The sequence below is a fragment of the Acipenser ruthenus genome, chromosome 23, assembly GCF_902713425.1.
Source record: "Acipenser ruthenus chromosome 23, fAciRut3.2 maternal haplotype, whole genome shotgun sequence".
NCBI classification, from domain to species: Eukaryota; Metazoa; Chordata; class Actinopteri; order Acipenseriformes; family Acipenseridae; genus Acipenser; species Acipenser ruthenus.
The window spans coordinates 15,914,037-15,937,262 of record NC_081211.1 but is presented as its reverse complement, the minus strand read 5'-3'; the positions used below and the strand labels follow the sequence as shown (position 1 = coordinate 15,937,262).

The 23,226-nt window shown below is 38.5% G+C and overlaps 1 protein-coding gene across 1 annotated transcript in view; it reads right to left on the bottom strand.

The window, feature by feature from the left end:
* The window catches only part of LOC117413276 (ankyrin repeat and KH domain-containing protein 1), a 75,622-nt gene that overhangs the window by 38,189 nt on the left and 14,207 nt on the right, over positions 1-23,226 (bottom strand). The window contains 11 exon segments of the mRNA XM_034022217.3: positions 1,120-1,207; positions 1,567-1,618; positions 1,620-1,674; positions 2,250-2,441; positions 2,620-2,857; positions 3,447-3,541; positions 3,773-4,006; positions 12,446-12,593; positions 13,362-13,509; positions 14,468-14,624; positions 19,223-19,376. Coding sequence (XP_033878108.2) covers positions 1,120-1,207; positions 1,567-1,618; positions 1,620-1,674; positions 2,250-2,441; positions 2,620-2,857; positions 3,447-3,541; positions 3,773-4,006; positions 12,446-12,593; positions 13,362-13,509; positions 14,468-14,624; positions 19,223-19,376 — 1,561 coding nt within the window.

Here is a 23,226-nt window from a genome sequence, read left to right as displayed (position 1 = left end):
AACAACACATTGGCAATAATGGATTAAACTTTTTGGACAGAGGCGAGACTTAGTACCTGAACAATGGGAGTTGGGAGAACGGGTTTTGTTTTATTACTTTCCTATTTAAATGTCCATAGATTAATACTCGCATCTTCCTTGACTTTTTGTAAATATTACAGCCCAACTTAATTTTTGGACCATAAAAAGAACAAAACATGATCAAGATGAGGAGAAAGAAAAGTATGATGGCAAGTTATAGAATGATGTCTTGTGTGAGGGTGGAAATAAAAAGCAGGCTAGTGGCACATAATGGGAACTGCTTTATGATTCTGGATTATATAATATGTAGTCCAAGGGATGCTTCTGTTGTGTGCTGTATTTATTTGTTCGAAACAAAACAAAACCAAAAAAAATCCCCAACAAATGTATAAATGGATGTCAGGATATCAGTCACTGATCAGTTTACACGGATCCTTTTGTTTAGTTACAGATAAAGTTATATTATTCATTTAAATAAAATAATTAGTATTTGATCAAAAGCAAACTAAATTATTACAACTTTTAGTACCATTTAGTACAACTAAACAGAAATTGCCTATACTGTTGGCGCAGCAAATTAATTCTAGCTGGGTAAAACGCATTGAGAATTTACAGTAACGTATACTATACAGTAGCTTATATGAAGAAACGAGTGAGCTGTTGCAAGAGGTGGACAGTTTGCACACGCTGGAGAATTAGAACCAGAGAGATGTACAGCACAATAATCTGTTGAATACAGCATGAGAATTTGAAACTTTGCTGCATATGAAATATCTGATAATTCATGCCTGTCTTGCTACATACTGACCAAGCCCTGTCTGTTCCTATCCTAGTCCTATCCTACTGCGTATGCACAAATGCTCTACGTTTTCCGAAAAATTAAATCCATGTACACAGTTGAATTTATCAGAAATCTAATTGTATTATCTATTTCAAGTCATGTAAACACAGAAAAAAGTGTCGTTTTCAGAAAAACTATTTTCTGATTCAGTTTTCCGAATACATTTGTTTTCTAAAAACTTAAATCTCATGTGAAACGTACTGACTGATAGTTTAAAGTTTAAGCAAACTGTTTAAAAAGTTTACTACAAAACATACCTTTGCTGATTAAGAACTGTACAGTGCATAAGTGGCCAGCTCTTGCAGCTTTCATCAAGGGTGTCCTCCCACCTTCTGATTCATGTTCCTTTAGCAAAGAGTAGAAAATATTATGCAGATTCAGATGGCTGAAGTACAGCAGATTTAGATTTTCTGTATTCTTTCTCTCAATACGTGACATCTCATCGTTTCTCCGGTTTAGACGAGACTTGTTTACAGACAGCTATTTTTTAGATCTCCGTACAATCTAGATAAATGCAAGCTGAAGTGAGCTAATTAATCCATGGGTTATTGCCCAGTGATTCATACATTTTTGTTTTTCTTTTTTATATAGCTGGAAGCTACAGCTATTCAGAATCTTGTGCCAGTCTCAGCTGAAAAATATTGATTCTGTCATTCTGATTTAATTACAGCATTCTGATAGTAGCCGTAACAATCTTGCTTTACCAGATCCGCCTCAGCTTGAAGGAGCACATCCGCCACGTCAGTGTGCCCATTCACAGGCATAAGTCAGCGCAGTGTCCCCTGTTGCTGTAGTAGCGTGAACATTTGCACCTTTAAAATAAAGTCAAATACATATACATCAATGCAAGTCATGAAAACATAATGTTTTACCTGACCATTTACAATTATCACTGCTGCAATTGCAAGAGTTAGTACCGGAGACATCTCTGTGGGTGTTCAGTAGGAATACCCTCCATCGTTGGATAATAGAAACTGTGTCCATGTGCACTGTGCAGTTTGGATTAGTGTTTTACCAATGATGCCACAGCTCAACAGATTTGTCCTAATTGGCCAGTTTCTAAATCTACCTTGTCAAAACAAAGAAAACTTATAGTACTTCCACACACATACTGCAGGGAGCCTGCTGGTGAATTTGTGGTTGACAATAATCCTTATCAGTTTTATTTAAAATATATAAAGTAGTGGTTCTCCATTTCAACACAAGAGCCTCCCCAACATGACTCACAGATCGCGTCTAAGTCTCTAAACAGTTTGTAGCCACAGAGACTGCACAGAGAACATCACAGCATAGTTTGGACTGCTACAGGCAGTTGAGGTCAGGCTTTGAGAACATATAGGCCCACTTTTTGTAAGAATGTTGAATTTAGTAGAAGCCCCTGCAATACCTGCTGCCAGCAGGTACTTGACCAATTCAAGATGGCCCTCCTGAGCGGCTTCCATCAGAGGTGTGGAGCAGCCCAGTTCAATGTCAGCTCCAGCCTTTATCAGGAAATCCGCCACTTCCAGGAACCCTCCACAGCATGCCAGAGTCAAAGCTGTCTCTTGGGTTTCTTCTGTTTGGGCATTGATATTTGCTCCTGAAAACAGGTGGGAGGATCATCAATTTGAGAAGAGAAAATAATCTGGTAATTTTAATATTGACCTATAATATATATATATATATATATATATATATATATATATATATATATATATATATATATTATATATATATATATATATATATTATAGTATTGGTTGATAGGTGATATTTACCCTGTGCTAGCAGTAGTGCCACCATTTCTTCATGGCCTTCCCGAGCAGCTTCCATTAAAGGCGTATATCCTTCATCGTTCACCTCTTCCAGGTTTGCACCTCTCTCTATAAGCAATGCCGCCAGTTCCACATGTCCTCCACATGCAGCCAGGGTCAGTGGAGATTCAAAGGAATCAGCTGGCATGTTCACTTGGGCACCACTGTCCAACAACAGGCGGGCAACTTCAACATGACCATCCTAAGAAGCAGGAAAATACAGTTAGCCAGCATCCCTCATCTATAGATAAACTTGAATAATATGATTGCAGAAAGGAAATATTCTGCTTTATTTTTCTTCTTTCCTTTTTAGGCCAAGTACCTTATCTAAGGTGAAAGTAGGTAGTTTATGATTAATACTAAAATCAGGTCTGTGAAACCAGACATAAATATGTAAACAAAAGATAGAAGTATACTTTATTGTTTTAAACATTTACAGCCTTCCTATACTTTAACTGTTTAAATGGATACAATTGCTCCAAATCTGACACTTATGGTTTTGACACGAGGTACAATCAAGCTCTTTATATTATGTTTCTTTTAGGCAATTTAAGACACTTAAATTAGATCCCACAAATTTTAGCAACAAAGGGAGAAAAGTAAAAAACTGTTATACGGTGTAGCATATATACAGAATACACTGAGCATTTAAGCATTACATGACAGTTAGCTTTAGCTAATGGCATGCAAACATAAGAGGCTTTGTGTATTGCCCTTGTGAATGGATTACATTTATAATCCCTTTATTATTAAAACAGATCCTTCAGATCCTGTCCATAGCCTTATCTTACCATGCAGGCCTCCATCAGGGCTGTGTGCATCTCATCAGTTTTATGCTCCTGGTCAGCCCCAGCTTCCAGCAGAAACCTCACCATGTCTAAGTGCCCTGTATATCACAGATTTAAACTCTGATTACAACCTGAAAAGCTGAATGCCATAAATCTAAATTACAAATCTAAACAGCATCTTCCTCCAACTTAAACAATTTATGTTCCCAATGGGTTGTTATTCCACAGTACTTGTCTGCAACTGCAAATTGTACAATTTAAAATCTAGGAGGAATTACCTCAATGCTCTCTGCATAAAGACTGTATCAAAGTTCCCTTGAATCACGAACCTTTATAACATGCCAGTGTAAGTGCACTTTCTTTGAACTCATTGGAGTGAGTGTTGATACCAGCTCCGTATTCTAGGAGAACACGTGCAACTTCCACATGGCCAGCACTAGCAGCTTCCATAAGCGGAGTGTGTCCGTTCTCATTGTGATCCTCGATGTTCGCTCCTTCTTTCAACAGCACTTTCACAACATCCACAAAGCCTCCAGCACAGGCATAAGTGAGTGCGGTGTTGCCTAAAAACAAAAAGGTACAGGATTTTAAAACATGGACCAACATGGTTCAGCATTACGTAGTCCAATGACTGAGCGAGTCAGTATACCAGTTTTGCAGTTTACCGTGGTTTAGGTGTATCACAGTATTGACACTGTTTCTGTTATGTAATTACGGCATACTGGTTAATGCTATGTTCATGTTCCTATGAAAGAAATGAAGGAAAAGCCAATTTTCATTTGAACATTTGTATTCAACATTCTGTACAAAACAAGTCTCAAGTACTACTCTTCTTTCTTACCTAGCCACTTGAACATTCCAATCACCATCATCACCACTGTTTTACCCTTGCATTAATTCTACTGAAAATATGCTTCTAAACACAGGCTTCCCGGGTCTCTCATTCACTTTTTACGCCATGACTCATGAGAATATTCCGCTACAAAAGAGCTGAAGAACAGTTAGGTATAGATACACAGGTTTAGCAGCATATCTTGTATTAACCACCCATCTGCTTATCCTTCAATTTCCACGTGGAGCACAAGCCAGTCCAAATTTGTCATTTGTCAGCGTGCAGACGTTTCTCTGTGCATCTGCAAAGTTTCTCACATCTTTACCGTGTGCTACACTAAATCAACATGTACCTCAATGCAACAGTATTTGCAGCGCTATGCGTTCTCTGCCTTATCTGACCCACTCCTGTTATTTTTGCTTTTTGTATACTTCTAAACATTTGTTTTCTTGTGAATAGTCATAAACTGATTTACGTTTTCTCCCCATTCCTCATCCACTAAAAATATTATATTTTCATGCATTTATTTCAATTTAGTTTTTGATCAAGCTAATAGTTACTAAGCCCAGCAATTGCCACAATAAATCAGACATTGATGGGCCAACATTAGGTGGTAATGTGTTTGTGAAGTGACAGGAACCATGTTTGAACATTATTTGATCCTCTGACATCTAAACGTCTGCTGTATCCTAGGATAGAGTGTAGGGCTGCTTATTACAAATGTCAGAGTCAAAATAAAAAACAGCATTTTAATCAAAATGTTGTGTAATTCCTAGAAAATAGTACTGGGAAAATATTGGAGACAAAAATAAGGTATAATCAGTAAAAACCGACATCCAATTAAAAGAACAATCCTGTCATTTTTCGGTAAAATTCAAAATAAACCGGAAACGCAGAACACTAAAGATACAGTATATGACGTGATTGAAAATTTGTGACTCAAGTTTTCTGATGTATATGTGCTAGACAAAGAAGTTAGCTCTGATAAAAGTTATATATATATATATATATATATATATATATATATATATATATATATATATATATATATATATATATATTTGAGCTAAAATATATATGTGTGTGTAAAAAAATAAAAAATTATATATATATTACATGGATGAAGGCTATATTTGCTATTTGCATCCTGAGCCATTCGGGAAAAAAAGCATAATACTCTAGAGGAATATATACTTGAACTTTGACCTATTCGACTCCGAGACCAATTCAATTCAATTCAAAACGCAAAATGTCTTATTTTCAATCACTCTAACACCCACAGTACAGAAATGTTCATTAATGATCAACAAAATGAGAATACGTTAAAAAAAAAAAAAAAAGTAAAGTTGGTACATTCATACCTCAGAGAAACAGGAAATTAAAACAAGGTAAAGGCAATCATCCAAATAAAGCTGAAGCACTAGGATAACATGGAACGTTTGTCCAGCACTGAAACACTACGTTTAAAAAACCCAACTGTACTGCTGAACCTCATCATCTTTAATATGAGCATCAAAGGTATCCATGTAGTATAAAAAAATAATAGATGGGCCTCAAGTTACAGGAAAACAATTCCATCTCAGGGTTCTGTGACGGTTTATAAATTACTCGACCTAGGGACTCGTAATTTATGACATCATAGAAACCCTAGATGGAATTATTTTCCTGTAACTCACTCACAAAATGTATGTTATGTTGCAATTTATATTGTTATAATGCTACAATTGTAAAAACATTGTTATTATTTAAGTTCTATTGAAATAATATATTTCCATATTTCATAAGTGTATTTTTTGAACACTGTCCAAATTGCTTATGAGAGCTAAGAACGAAAACTCAGTTTTTGATATGGAAATTGACAAAATGGGCAGCTGGGTTAACTGTCTGAAGCATCATTTTATTTACATTTAAAAGGTCAGACCTAATGCTGCCTAATAAAAGCTACAGTAATATGTTTATCATCTTATTCATAGCTCTAATAAATGTAATGTAGTCAGTTTATTTTAAATTTACTGTGAACTGATTATACATTAATTCAACAATAAGTTTCAATATCTCAAGTAGTGACAAGTGACTGCAACGAACAAATCTTTTCTGTACAAACTATGCGTAATAATCATTAGTAACTACATTGGAAGCTTACTTGCGCAATGTCACGTTGACTGTAGACATAAATCCAGTAACATATGTCTTTGTGTTAAAATACATTTTTCAATGGTTTTGTATTTGGGCAAAAACACAACCCTGCTCTTAACCTTTTGCAGACGGCCCATTATAATTTCGATCGATGACGTAATTGCATATAACTTGGTGACAAGAGTCCTATTTATTTGAAATTTTAAAAAATAAATAAATAAATAAATAAATAAATAAATAAATAAATAAATTAGACAGTAAAGAAAACATCCCACGAAGAAACCATTATTACAAGTAATCATCTTCTTACCTCGTATGATAAACTCCACACACCAAGTGAACTATCCCAAAGAATGAAGACAAGAGGCTGGTAGGTTTAGATTTTGGTCGAGGAAGACACAAGACATAATATACATTGTGCAAAGTAGGCTGAGAGGAAGACACATTCAAGTTAACGCTAATAAAAGGTCTCTAAGGAGGCCTAGGTTACAGCGTTACAGACGTCCTGTATTGGGCAAATTTTGGTTTTCCCCCTATAGTCACCATACCTTACCCTGTGGGTTTTGATGGACCTGAAGATGGTGTCTTTCCAAGGCTACAACAGAACTCTATGCAGGATGAGATCCAATTTGAAATTGTCTGTTTGGAGACAGGTTTTGTCCTGGTTTTGTGAACCTTACAGAGATCACTGTCACTGAAAATGTTTCCCCAAGTTAGAAATTGTTCTTACATGTTAGCCAGGGTCTGAACTGTGGTAACATAAGTTTATTTAATATAGACTAAGACTCCCTTGAGGGATGATCCGTTTCCTTTACGGGGGGGGGGGGTGGTTAGGTGGTAACCTCCAACAACTCGACACCCTAGTGTGGGGACATTCTCAGCCAGGTAACATGTTGGAGATTGCAGCGATGTGAATATTGATGAAAGGTAGGGAAAATCCTTGTGAAACAAGTGGCTTAGGTAGGATAAGAAATTTAGATAGAGATTTTGGATCGCACCAGATGACAACTTCATTCCCTTTGCTTGTATGGGCCTGCAAAGTGGCTTGCTTTTTTTTTTTTTTAAGCAAGTAGCAGTTTGTACTTGTTCAAATCAGCCTTAGTTCCTCAGTAGTTGCCCTTCAATCTTCAGGCAGCTAATATTAACTGCGTAGGACTGTGGGAAAACTTCCTGTTCTGGACAGCAGATCGCTGCTCAAATGTAGGTGCAGGGGCCCGGCTTCCGCTACTTCCAGTATCTCAGAGATCCAGAACCTCTTGGGCCAACAAGGAGCTAAGGATGTGACTGGCTTCGTCTTAATATACTTATCTGAGTGTTGTTGGCCTATTGGCAGCTCCCAGACAAGGCTTAATGCAGAGGGAAACTGGAAAAACAAAAGTTTAAAGAAGAAAGGAGACACCCCTGTGCGTGTCACGTGTATAGTTTTGCTTCTCTTACCAGAGATTACTGCTGCCAGTGCCCAGAAACTGCTGAAATAGCTGTGCTGTTGGCCTGGCCCCTATCTAGAAGGCAGCCGACACAGCTGATGGTTTGTGGGCATCCCCTCCTATGTGGAATACATTTTAGTGTATACACATCCTGAGTGTGTATACAACTGGGTCTCCAGGAATACAGAGTATGCTGTAGAGAGCGGGGATATTTCCTTGTAGACCAATATGCCCCTGTCCTCGAGGATGTGCTACTTCTTCTATCACCATGGTGAATGCTGAGAATGTGGATGTCTTCATCTGAAAAACCTACCTGCAGTGATAACATTCGTCACAGACCTCACCTTAGTGTCAAATGTATAACATGCAGCCTCCTGGTAAATCGAGGCGACATACTTACCCTCCTCTGCATGGCCAGTTATATATTGCTCGTGTAGATGTCTGCCAGGCAGCAGACAGCTTTTCCCCTAGCTTGTGTTGATATCAGGTGACATACAGGTTATAGTTATTAACACACCTGTTTCATGAAGAGGTGGTGCAATCCTTCTTCAGATAGGTGTCAATCCTCTGGTGTGGAAGACCGGGGGGTGCACTCGCAGCTGGTGTAGCCAGAATGGAATTCAGTTTAGGCTGTTAAACAAGTAAACCTATCCTTTAAGATGTTAAAGGAACTTCCTTATGTGTTTAGGTCGGGCATTGGTTTTGAGAGGATTAAATCCTTCATTAAACAGCATTAGCCTATGCAAATGAATTACCAAATATAGCCCATTGGGTCTCCAGACCGCCTTCAGAAGGTTGTTTTTTTTATTGAAATTTATTTATTTTTTAAAAGATGCCACAGGAATCACTCACCTATTTAGGTATGGGTATTGGTGTTAGAAAGGATGAAAGCCTTCTTAAAACAGCAAGTGCATATCTGTATGCAGCTATTTACCATATAGTCCATTGGGCCTCCAGACAGCCTCATAGAAAGGGGAACCCTTCAGAGGCTTTCTTATCCTTTGCATCAAAGATGTGTGGAGTTGCTCATACTAGGTAAGAAATTCTAAATATTTAACTACAGTTCATATTGTTAGAGAAACTTCAGGGACAACACACCGATCAAAACATTTATTACACTGAAGCCCCAAACCGATAGATACTGAAATACTAAACAGCATTAAAAAAAAAAAATTCTATGGTTTCAATTAACGTATACTATGTCTTCAAAGCACAGGCATTATCCGAGAGCATACTAAATTGCTTTACATAACCAAGAATGCTTACCGACCCGAAAAGATCATCTTGCGTACCCCTCAAACAATCTGGTGTGAAATCAAAACCACACAGTATTTATAAACTTTTCTGATCCTAGTTTCTGAGGGTTGTGGTTACCACTAGTAATGTTACAGTTTTTAGGTAGGAGATCCCTAAATTACTTATGAGGACATTTCTAAAGAAAAATGAATGTGAATTTTAAAACTTGTATTTTTTACATTCAAACTAGGTAAATTGTAGGGTATATATATATCATCATAGAGGGAATATGTTTTTCTTAATAAATCTTCAGGCTGTCAGCTGTTTGGAAAGGTAAAATACTGTATATCCACTTTCAGTGGATATTAACATTGTACAACTTCAACATCTATATACAGTACTGTGCAAAAGTTTTAGGCAGGTGGGAAAAAATGCTGTAAAGTAAGAATGCTTTCAAAAATAGACATGTTAATAGTTTATATTTATCAATTAACAAAATGCAAAGTGAGTGAACAGAAGAAAAATCTACATCAAATCCATATTTGGCGTGACCACCCTTTGCCTTCAAAACAGCATCAATTCTTCTAGGTACACTTGCACACAGCTTTTGAAGGAACTCGGCAGGTAGGTTGGCCCAAACATCTTGGAGAACTAACCACAGTTCTTCTGTGGATTTAGGCAGCCTCAGTTGCTTCTCTCTCTTCATGTAATCCCAGACAGACTCTCTGATGTTGAGATCAGGGCTCTGTGGGGGCCATACCATCACTTCCAGGACTCCTTGTTCTTCTTTACGCTGAAGATAGTTCTTAATGACTTTCGCTGTATGTTTGGGGTCGTTGTCATGCTGCAGAATAAATTTGGGGCCAATCAGATGCCTCCCTGATGGTATTGCATGATGGATAAGTATCTGCCTGTACTTCTCAGCATTGAGGAGACCATTAATTCTGACCAAATCCCCAACTCCATTTGCAGAAATGCAGCCCCAAAAACTTGCAAGGAACCTCCACCATGCTTCACTGTTGCCTGCAGACACTCATTCGTGTACCGCTCTCCAGCCCTTCACCGAACAAACTGCCTTCTGCTACAGCCAAATATTTCAAATTTTGACTCATCAGTCCAGAGCACCTGCTGCCATTTTTCTGCACCCCAGTTCCTGTCTTTTTGTGCATAGTTGAGTCGCTTGGCCTTGTTTCCACGTCGGAGGTATGGCTTTTTGTCCGCAAGTCTTCCATGAAGGCCACTTCTGACCAGACTTCTCCGGATAGTAGATGGGTGTACCAGGGTCCCACTGTTTTCTGCCAATTCTGAGCTGATGGCACTGCTGGACATCTTCCGATTGCGAAGGGAAGTAAGCATGATGTGTCTTTCATCTGCTGCAGTAAGTTTCCTTGGCCGACCACTGCGTCTACGGTCCTCAGCGTTGCCCGTTTCTTTGTGCTTCTTCAAAAGAGCCATCTGATCCAAACATCAATTTCATATTTTGTTGACAGCACATCTGGAAACCCCTTTCTGCCTTGAAATTGCTGCCTGGGAGAGACCTTGCTGATGCAGTATAACTACCTTGTGTCTTGTTGCTGTGCTCAGTCTTGCCATGGTGTATGACTTTTGACAGTAAACTGTCTTCAGCAACCTCACCTTGTTAGCTGAGTTTGGCTGTTCCTCACCCAGTTTTATTCCTCCTACACAGCTGTTTCTGTTTCAGTTAATGATTGTGTTTCAACCTACATATTGAATTGATGATTATTAGCACCTTTTTGGTATAATTGTTTAATCATACACCTGACTATATGCCTACAAAATCCCTGACTTTGTGCAAGTGTACCTAGAAGAATTGATGCTGTTTTGAAGGCAAAGGGTGGTCACACCAAATATGGATTTGATTTAGATTTTTCTTCTGTTCACTCACTTTGCATTTAGTTAATTGATAAATATAATCTATTAACATGTCTATTTTTGAAAGCATTCTTACTTTACAGCATTTTTTCACACCTGCCTAAAACTTTTGCACAGTTCTCTCTCTCTCTCTCTCTCTATAGTGCCTTGCAAAAGTATTCAGACCCCTGACCAATTCTCTCATATTACTGAATTACAAATGGTACATTGAAATTTTGTTCTGTTTGATATTTTATTTTAAAACACTGAAACTCGAAATCAATTATTATAAGGTGACATTGGTTTTATGTTGGGAAATATTTTTAAGAAAAATAAAAAACTGAAATATCTTGCTTGCATAAGTATTCAACCCCCACACATTAATATTTGGTAGAGCCACCTTTCGCTGCAATAACAGATTTAAGTCTTTGGGGTAAGTATGTACCAGCTTTGCACACAGTGTCGGAGTGATTTTGGCCCATTCTTCTTGGCAGATTTGCTCCAGGTTGTTCAGGTTGGTTGGACGACGCTTGTGGACCACAATTTTCAAATAGTGCCACAGATTCTCAATGGGATTGAGATCAGGACTTTGACTGGGCCACTGTAGGACATTCACCTTTTTGTTCTTGAGCCACTCCAATGTTGCTTTGGCCTTGTGCTTGGGATGATTGTCCTGCTGAAAGGTGAATTTCCTCCCAAGCTTCAGTTTTTTAGTGGACTGAAGCAGGTTATCTTGCAGTATTTCCCTGTATTTTGCTTCATCCATTCTTCCTTCAATTGTAACAAGATGCCCAGTCCCTGCTGATGAGAAGCATCCCCACAGCATGATGCTGCCACCACCATACTTCACTGCAGGGATGGTGTGTCTTGAGGCATGGGCAGTGTTAGGTTTGCGCCACACATACCGCTTTGAGTTTTGGCCAAAAAGCTCAATCTTGGTCTCATCTGACCACAAAACCTTTTCCCACATCACAGCTGGGTCACTCTCATGCTTTCTGGCAAACTCCAGACGTGCTTTCAGATGGTACTTTTTGAGTAACGGCTTCTTTCTTGCCACCCTCCCATACAGGCCAGTGTTATGCAGAGCTCTTGATATGTTTGACTGGTGCACCATTACTCCACTCCCAGCCTCTGTAGCTCCTTCAAAGTGATTGTAGGCCTCTCTGTGGCTTCCCTCCCAAGTCTCCTCCTTGTTTGAGTGCTGAGTTTTGAGGGACGGCCTTTTCTTGGCAGTGCCTGGGTGGTGTGATGCAGCTTCCACTTCCTGATTATTGATCCAACTGTGCTCACTGGGATATCCAAACACTTGGATATGTACAGATCACCCAAGCTTTTAAAACACATAGCGCTCTAATGTATGTGCAACAAAACTAACAAAGAAATGTGCTGAATAATTTAAAAAAAACACAAAAACAATAAAACATCCTGGCTTCACAGTTTCACAGAATATATACGGTGAGGTTAGTTTGAAAACATTTCCCATGTAAATGGCAGGTTACCTGTGGAGGACTGGGCGTTGACGTCAGCACCATGAACCAGAAGCAGTTTAACAATGTCCACATATCCCCCACTCGCTGCAGCCATTAAAGGGGTGATGTCTCCCTTGATCCCTCGATCCTCCACATTTGCATGCATAGCAAGCAGAACCTAATGAGAGAACAAACTTGCTTAGCACTGGGTGCAGTGTCAGCCTGTCACATGTGTTAAACAGGTTTCAGAATTGGAAATCCAACCACACACTAGTCTGGAGTGAGTGCCAGCCCTGTGGTCAGAGCAGAGGGCTGTACCCAAGCTCAATCTCAGATTTATTTCGCCAAGTAACTTCACTTTCATGAACCCTGTACTCCCCAGCTTCATGTTGGTAGGCACCCCCTGTGAGAACAAACTACTAACTGGGAAGAATTCATTACTACTGAGAGGTAAACCAGATTTGGATAAACAAAATATGTTTTTGCCCAAAAAATTTAAAAGTCGAGGAAAGGGCAGCTCCATTAGCGTTATACCTTGAACTGGAGAAGTTTCAAAAGATACTGCTTGAAATAAAAAGGCTAAAGGAGTGCAGTAAAAAGGTTTGAAGCTAATTAATGGTAGGATGGGTACAAGCACAGCTCATTGTAAAGAGGAGGCACATTTCATTGATAGATTGTATAGTCTTACATGTAGGGCCCTTTTTTCACTGTGGGCACATTGCCCATGTAATGCATTTACTATGGTGTGGGCAATTTGCCAGTGATTTGCCCATAGGGGGAAATATAGGCTGTAGTGTTTTGGTGCATCTGATTTGCCACAAAATTAAAATAAATAAATAAATAAAAACCCAGGGACAAGGATGTTTACAGTATTATTAACTATATTAACCGGTAAACTATAAGACACATGTTACAAACATATATTCAAGGTACAATGAAGACTTACTTGTGCGAGTTCATAATAGCCAGCTGAACAGGCCAAGCAGAGCAGACTCTCGCCCTCCTCGGTGTGTTCGTTTACACTTCTTCCTTCATCTAGTAATTTACGGACAGCATTCACATCCCCGTCTGAGCAGGCCTCCGCCAAACTACGGCTAAAAATAACCAAACTGCTAAAATTACTGGGATTGTGCTGGTGAATTTTAAAAACTCAAAAGTAAACAAATATGCCTTAATTACACAAGATACTGCCTACTACATGGCAATTCAGCTGTTTTTTTTTTAGCTTCTTGTATTTCATAATCCTACCCAATGCAAATTAACTAGTTGATGGTATCAGTATTTGTTTAAAACACATTTTCTCTAATTTGGCAACTTTTGGAAACAACTATAACCTGGGACACTCCATGAAAAAACTTGATGGTTTCATAGGTGAATCATCAAAACCACACCCATGCCAAAGAGCTGAAGGACATGTAATAAGTATTAAACTGTAGTGCAGACAACTATTATTTTTTGGTTTTAAATGGTACAGCAGTACACCGTTAGAAACAAACATGGAATAACCCAACCTCTAATAGCCATGCGAAACTAAATTTGTACATTTCCACCTAGCCAAAATAGCAGAAGTTATGGAAGCAATTTTACAACTTTTGTTTTACAAATTGATTTACTATTGTGAAACTAATTGTAAGAGGAGATACTTCATAAAAGGCAACAATTAAAACTGTAAGAAACTAAGTGAAGACGACAAACGTCTCGGCTCGTGCCTTCTCCAGTACACTGAAGGTAGCACCGGCCGAAACGTTTGTCTACTTGACGTAGTTTCTTATAGATTTACTTTTTAATTATTTTGATTGTTCTGAATGTATGGATGCTAATCAAAAGAAAAAAACAGATGTGGGTATTTATACTACTGTAGATTATACATTTAAAAAAGGGACGTGGGTTGTATATGTTTCTGGATTGTCATTTACATTAATTGGTCCGTTTTGGCTTACCTGACCTCAGAGTTTCAGAACTGCTTGTTAAAACAGTGCGTCAGGGGTTAAAACACTGAAATCACAAAACAATGACCTAAATAAAAATAGACCAGACACAAAAAATACATACTTGTCTGCTTGCCCAGCGTTTAGTGTGTTTTCTGCTCTCATCCGAGTCAACGCAGCAGCAGCTTCATCCAGTGCGCAGCTGACTGAGGAGGTCAATCTCCGGAGCACTTCTGGATCTGCGAAGGCTTTACCATCGGCAGTCGATAATTTACCAATTCCTTTTGTTATGTTCAGCAATCATGTTAGTATGAACATCACACATGTAAAAGCAAAAAACAAAACAAAAACCAGCTTGGGGTTAATTGCAAATCATGCACAGTTAGTCTTAAATAAAAACTGGCGATTTGAACTGTGCCAACCCCCCCATACAGTCCTCGATCACCAGGACACAAGGTATTTTTCATACCTCACCTCTACTAAGGCTTGAAGTTAAATATTTATCTTAGAGGTTGGCACAGGTACCCAGCTCAGAACACTAACCTGATTGTAAATTTAACAACTGCCAGTTGTGACAAAACTGTTTACATGTTTGTAGCTGAGCTGCTTAAAAGTAGTTCTCTTCATTACCAATGCTAACAAGGCTGCAGGAACACTTGACAGACCTCAAGGGGAAAGGTAAGCGTCTTCTATGCAATTCATTTATAACAATGGATCACCAGAGGCAAGTTTGAAAATTACCTAAAAAGGGTTCCCAGATTTTCAACCAGTGCTTACCTCCAATTCCTACTGGATTTATCAGAATAATTTAACATCCACAATATCAGGCTCAGTGTAAATCAGTCACCTTAAATGCATTTACCATCAGCCAACAAATCACACATCCTCCACTATTCTTAATAGCAAGAAATTCAGTTTATTTTTGCAGACTAAAAGGACAGAATGCCATCGGTTTCAGACCATTTACTTTGTTCAGAGAGAGGGAAAAAAAAAAAATATCAGAAAGCATATTCGTCCCCATTGTACATATTTAGGCCCTACTAACTAGATCCCTCCGTGTAATCATGATTTTATTCAATCAAAGCATTCAATGTCTACAAAGACAGTGCGAGTGTTTTTACCCATATTCATTGGTAACTTACACTAGTCAGTTTCCTGGGCCCTTCTTCAAAGGCGGCAAGTTGGCAGTTTCCACTGACCTTTTTGCAAAATAGGGCCGAGTATCGGCAGTGTCTTAATAATACGATACAGTAAATTTAACATTAAAGCACTTTTGGTCTGCAGCTGATGACTGCAATGAATTTGGCATGTTTATATTTTAAATACTTTGCAAGTGTTGTCTGGAATTGTGCACCTGGGGGGGAAGCGTGCTGCAGCTCCCATGCTCAGGGTTAATGAAGTCCTGATTTGACAGCATGTACACAGACAGCTTTTATGATTACGTTAGTTTATTTTTCAGTAAAAACAAGTTTAAATTGCAGTAAGTTGGTTCTGCTATTAACAATATTAAATACCAAATTTGTACACAACACTCGAACACGTTTGGTCAGTGTCACAACTGTTGCATGAAACTGGGGTTACCGTATTCTGCTGATGTTAATACAGCACCTCTCTGCTCTTACAAGCATTTGTATTAGATGAAATTGTTATTAGTTTGTTAGCGTCCTTTTCGCACTTGTTTATTAACATGTGATCTGCGTGTTTTCCCCTAACAGACCAACGTCATAGTGCATTCGTAAATATTGACACATGCTTTTGAAAGGAAGAGGCAGGCTTTGTGTGTTACAGGCGCCAATCCGCCTAACCCCGAAAACTTTGTCGCATTTACAACTATTTCAGTCACAGTCTGGAGCTCTGCAAATACTGTAAATAATACAACCGAGCCGTGCCCATACCGAGCCCTCAGTGTGGTTAAGAGCAATGTTGATAAATATGTAACAGTCTTGATCATAGTTTTGTCAATAGCAATTTATAATAGTTGTATAGATCTAGCAGTTTTCAACCCTGTCGCACTGCCTCTGTGTCGCTTCTGTTGTGTATGGTCATGTCGCTGCGAAATTATCTCCACCAATTTAAAAAAAAATAACATCGCATCTGCTGTGTGGAGACCTTTACCCTAGCATTTTTATGTCCCGCCTCTGTTGACTCATGATTGGACACCTGTATCCCATTGATTAAACCTACTAAGACCTTCAACTGTTTGTTCCGCCTCCGCTCACTTATGATTGGACTGCCGCAGAGAAAATGCAGTTCTATTGGTTGATTTTATTTTATATACCAAAAAAAAAAATTCTGCACAATTAAAAAAAATGATTAAAATCGGTCTGATTAATCTGTTATTATTTATTTATTTCTTAGCAGACGCCCTTATCCAGGGCGACTTACAATTGTTAGAAGATATCACATTATTTTTACATACAATTACCCATTAATACAGTTAGGTTTTTACTGGAGCAATCTAGGTAAAGTACCTTGCTCAAGGGTACAACAGCAGTGTCCCCGACCGGGGATTGAACCCTCGACCCTCCGGTCAAGAGTCCAGAGACCTAAGCACTACTCCACACTGCTGCCGCTGTTGTTAAATCAGAGCAGACCTAATATATACAAGGAAAATGGGGAGATACGTATTTTCAGGATGGGGACAAACTAATGCCTCTTTTCCACTGTACAACCAAGCCACACCAGGGAAGAAAAAAAAAAAGAAAAAAAAACACAGTACGTGAATGGTGTCTGATGAACCTTCGAAGTTTTAAAACAATCTTCGAATCCCTGGCTAGCGAATGAACCTTCAGACACAGCCCTAGTTTTTTTCTAGTGTTTTGTTTGGGTGCTTAACCACTTCAACTCCAGATGTAAAAATGAAACCCCTTCCCAGGTACCAGATTTTGAAAATAATAATAATGATGTTTTCAAACCCGTAATTGCTATAAAATGTTAACATATGATGAATAAAACAAATAAAATGACCTAAACTGTGTTTCTCATTAACCCTTTATGCTCCTGTGTACTACATACCCATGTTCAATAGAGATACATGTTTATTTTATTTTTTGTTTGAACAATGAAAACAAATGCTGCTAATAATGCCAATAACAATCAGTAAACAGTAATTATCAAATAAAAATCATCAAAACGTGTGCCATTATCAACTTGCTCTGTGCCATTTATTGAAATGTTCAATACAACAGAACCCGGGTTTGCCTTCGCAACCACTGCACATTTTCTTGTGTCCTTTCTTTTGTTTTCATTTTCGTAGCAGACCCTGAACCTTTTTACAGTCTCTGCTTCCCTTGTGTTGGAGGGATAGTCACAAATGCGTGTACACAGCTATTTTGCGCAGGAACTGTGATGGATCGCCTGCTTTATTGCCTTGAACCCAGTACTGTGTTTTGCAAGGATTTCGTCACAGCACTGCCATTTCAAACCAAACAGCTTCCCGTTTGCTGCTGGCTTACCTGTAAAATAGCTGCATGCTCTTTTGTTTGTACAGTCATAAAGGTAAGGGATTAGCTTTTCAGGAACAAAAACCAAAAAGCACTCCATTGGAGAAAGCAAAACTCTCAAGTTCCACGGCAGAGTGCACATCTGTGTAAACAGGTGCAAAATCAAAATGATGGAGGACTGGCATCATCATAGGGATCAGTAATAAACACCCAGTCCCCTGCTGTTCTTGGCTCCACATCCTCTTCATCATTACCGCTGAGTGATAAGTCTGCATCACTGTGTCGCTGGCATCGAAATCATGTTTAGCTTGCGAAAAACTATATAAAACTACAACTAAACAAGTAAAACTAAAAATAAAACAAATACATTAAAAACATAATGAATGAAGTTGAATGGCTTCCCGTAATATATCTGTCTTCTAAATGCCCACAGCTAGATTGGAATCGCTACATGCACATTCCACAGTACTAGCACTGCCTTAGAGAATGAAACCTGAAACACTAGACTGAGAAACCGCTCATAGAATAGAATGGGAAACTTGACGTACGCAGGTACGGCATGGTACTGTAAGTGGGTTTTCATTTGACGTATGTGTGTACGTCATGGTGTTGAAGTAATATAATAAAGGTCAAGGATGAGGAATTTGGTAGAAATTGTGCGAGTGTGTGAGTTAAGTGTACCGTACCCGCAGTTTATGTCCATTTGCTTCAAATTGTCAACAAGGCCTGCTTGGTACCCTATTGGGGATGTAAACCCCGGTAGCAGCAATGATAGAGAGATTTCTTGAAAAGCAGGACACAGTGTTTGCACAAGACTGCAAGCTCTGGAGTTTAATGCCACCTGTGAAACATCTGGCAGCACGGTTTACTGACACCTTTAGTGTGGGACAGTATGTCAGTGTCCTCCCTCCAACCTGCGTTGTCATATCTTGATGGTCTGCCTACAGACCTTGTTGGTTTGTGTCTGTATACAGTGAGGATGGGAGCAACATGGATTACAGGAAGTGCAGTATTCCTTTGATTCAGAAACTACTTGCTTTTAAGAATATCTAGCTTTTGTTTGTCACATGCATACTCTTATATAGGCATCTATATTTGCTACTGTATTCTATGACATGCAGATAATGAGAGATTACATGCATTATATTCCCCAATAGATGGCAAACGGCGCTAAGTCGGTCTGGCAGCATTTTCATTGGAGAAAATACACAGAGGGCGAATATGATGGCAAAAAAACAAGCAGACTGGGATATTTTATTAAACTATGTCCTCTAGGATCTACCAATATAAATTTGCTGTCACAGTCACTCACAACAGTCAAGCTTCTCATACAGCCATCGAAACTGGAATTCCCCAAGGGGTCTGCAAGTGAACTGGTTATGCCAAGGCCTCTGATCGTTAAATTTGAAGACCTGATGCACACAAGCAGCACATACCTGCAGCCTCAAGTAGGGCTTCCAGTCTTGCTTGTGTTTCTGGGTCTACTGTTCGTAAATCTGCCCCATCTGCAGCACTTGATAAGAGCAACTCTGATGCCGTTTTCAGCATGGGATTGTCCAGATCTTCCTGGTCCAAAATGAAAGATTCAACCTAAAACAAAAACAGGACAGACATTTATGAAATTCCAACAGTATCTATCCAAAGTCCGGATAGATCCTTCTTGTCCAAGAAATCCAGCATCAAATCAATGCCTTAAGTGTTAAAATAATTAGTCAAATACAAAAGCAAAGGTAAATCCCATATACTGTGGAACTGAAATATAACACTGTAACTTCATTGTAGCACAAGCCCATCTCTGTTAGTGGTGCAGACAATCCATTATAATTTTAATCGAATTACACACTAGTTCTTTTAAAATGTTTATTTTGTAATACTGTTCTTCATTTTTTGAAGTAGTGCTTTATATGTGGTAAGTTAGAAAATAAACCCTTTTATGTTTAATTGTATATTTAAATACGGCATTTCGGCTGTACAGAGTTGTTTGATATGATGTGCTTGAATAGAACTTTGGAGTTGTACCGGATAGTTGCCTTTCATTTTAATATTGATGTTTAAAACGTACCGTCATAATGACTGCCGCAGCGGTTTTAGGTCTGAGTAAAACCGCGGAGGTTCTAGTGTTAATGTGGTAATTTTTGTGGCGCATATGTAGAATAATATTGTCTAGCATTAGGTTTGAGTATTCGAGTACTCGACATTTAACGCTCGAGCACTAAATTACTTGAAATTCCCACCACTAGTCAAAACATGTTAATGTACAAAAAGCCAGATAAAAATAGATCAGCTATTACCATTTAAACATGTGATATACATAATCAGAATAATCAACAAGATTGTTTATTTAATTTTTGAATGGTGCTAACACAACCGAATATAAAATTACTCTGCTATTAACTTGCTGAGCACACGGATACAGTTTTGTACTTAAAGAAAAAAGTGATCCAATAGCAAAACCGGGACGATTTAACAAATTTTACTGTTTCTGACTAGGACAAAAAAAATCAAGGCTGAAAACTGCGACAATCGCAGTTTTCCCGGGTAACCCTAATGTTCTGAGACGCTTTGTTTTTAGCTCTACTTGTTTCCTCAGAATATTAACTAAACTATGCACAAACTGTTTACTTTGAGTCAAGTTACTTTGTATAGTTAGGTTTCCTGTGTGCAAAAGGAATGAGTCCAGCAGTTGTTCACATTGAGGTGCAGCAAGCGGCCCAGCGTTTGCAGAACAGACAGAGACCATCTCTTTGGGCGGACTCGGTACGGTTCATTTCCCAAGCAGACTTTGTTATTCACACCAAACCATGCCGAGTGTGGACCAAACCCTCTAAACTGACCCAGTAGACTGAATCTACATTAAAAATTCTTAAGCAGTCCTGCGATTTGAAAAGGCAGGCAAGTGATATTTCACACTCAGACACATTCAAAAGTGTGATTGCACACCTACAAATATGTCCTTTCCAAGACTTTTCACACAGGAGTGAATTCACATATATACATGCATTTTCTTAATTATAAATTAAATTAAGTATTTCAGATGAACAGTACTATAAACTAGTTCTAACCAATAATATCAGCTTATTTTTCAGCATGTTGGAATCAGTAAAAACCTGCATATAAAATATAGCCGATCTATATATTTTTTTTACATTTCATTTCCAAAAAGCACTCTTAGGTGCACATAAGTTGAAACCAAATCTTTAAGGTCAGAAAGTGCTGCAAAAGTAATAAATACATTGAACTCGGGGCCGCCAATATGCAGAACGCCAAACTCAAAACAGATGAATTCAAAAGAACAAAACACCTGCTGTTCAGAAAAGAAATAGGGAAGTGTGGCAGAGTAGGGGGAGGAAAGGTGTAGTCCTTGATAGAGTGGGTACAGGACTACATCACCCAGAATGCCTCAGGGCTAGAATAAGAGCCAGGAAGGGAAACACCTAAGAGGCCTGTGAAGAGACCTGAGAGGGTGAACCTTAGAGAAAAGTACTGTGCGCACTACTGTGTGTAACTGGTTTAGTGAACAAGTGGTTTTGGTCACCAGTTAATGGCTTAGCCGTCCGGTTTATAGTTTAGGGAAAAGGTTCAGTTATCGCTCCTTGGTGGAGTTAAGGCCGGAACACACATACACAGCGCTGCACCGCTGTGCATTTCTGCAGTGCGATACTGCTCGTCCCCAACCAGACACACATCAGCGGCATGCACCAAGCAACTTTCTGCTACAACTATTGTAGAAAAATTGAATGGCAGTTGTCAGTACCACACAGTAGGCTATGTACTTGAAGACAATGTACAGATATAGCCAAACGTCTACCGGAAGCTGCAATAACAGTATTTCATGTTAGATTTTGATGTAAAACTTTTGGCCATAACTGTAAAACCCCCCATATAAAATAGACTAAATAAAAACACTAGTTTATTTATGAAAGTTGTTTTTCTGTCACCTATATGCAGGTGTATGAAATGAGCTTGGCAAAGAAACATACAACACATTGCTGAACACGACGTCTACTATCACTGAAGTAGGGCTGTTACGATTAAATCAAAAAACTTTATACGGGATAATCAATTAAACAATTACATTTTTGTAACGCACATTGTTCATAACATTATTCAAGTTTATCAATGAAACTGCACCAAACACCCTGCCTTGCTATTTTTTTCCTGATCTAGTGTTAACTGTCTGATTTTCTGGTCCCATCCTGACTACCAGCGAATCCGACAGGTTTGTATCCCTGGCAAACATGTAAATTGTGCTCATTTAAGAAAATTGACTGTATATAGTTTGCGCTGCTATGGAGTTTCAAAATGAACCGTTAAACCTGGGAATAATCCTTTTTTTGTGTATTTAAAAAATACCTCGCGAAGTGGTTCAGAGACGGCACAGAACCGTCATAATTGCCTGTGTGAAAGGCTATACCGCTACTGAAGTGCTATAGTGGGTGTGGTTTCAAAGTCAACATGCCACGTCACTATAGCGTAGGTAGGTAAGGGGTGTGCATACAGTGCTTAATTTGTGCTCTGGGCGTGCAGTCATAGCGTCGGTACCTCTAGTTAATCTCATAAAATGCTTTCTTTTTAAAATCTCAACACAGTTGTATTAAGTCTGCAAGTTCTTGCACGCATGCTAAAGAGACACAATCCGCTGCCACGTTTGTAGCCTATTTTAAATTACGATTTCAGCTTGAGTGCCTTTAAAGATGACACTGGCTGCAACTCTGACTTTTTTTATACACATAAGATTACTTGATTTGAAAAACATCATGAACAATACAAGCAATTTCTTACACTACTTGGTTTGATTAAATTAGTAGTACACAACAAACAACAACATTATTGAAAAAAAATATTTTGTAGCCTACTTCAATAGGAACATTAGCCTGCTACATTATATTAAACAAAACCTTAAAAATAATAAAGATCTGGTTCTCTTGCTTTTTTCAATGAATATAATTCAATTAATAGAGAATAAAAATATACTAAGTTAACAACTACCTAGCCTAAGTTTAATTAATCGTTTTTGTAATCTACCAGCGGCTTCTGTTGCATAGACAGCTGATAATAGCGCAGACCGTGGGGCAAACCAATGTTCGTGTTGGGGTGCTTTTTTTTCTTTCATCAATGTCATCCTTCTGGAGTGCCTCAATGCCTTTTAATTTGTTTGTTTTTTAAACTATTTAAATGCAAAACCACAACAAAACATGTATACAGGCTTTTTTTCTATTTTTAATTATTTGTCCTACGGTTACCTTGAATTAATTTGTCTGCACGCACTTCTTTGTATATGATGTAGAATACATGAACGTAAACATCTAACACAAGTACGTACAATACTCTTTCAAATAAACATGTTATGATTTTGAATATGCGCTTCTTCGGATCAGTATTATTGTCATAGCTTGCGCCTCGGCACTTCTTTACAAATTATGCACTGCGTGCATGTGTT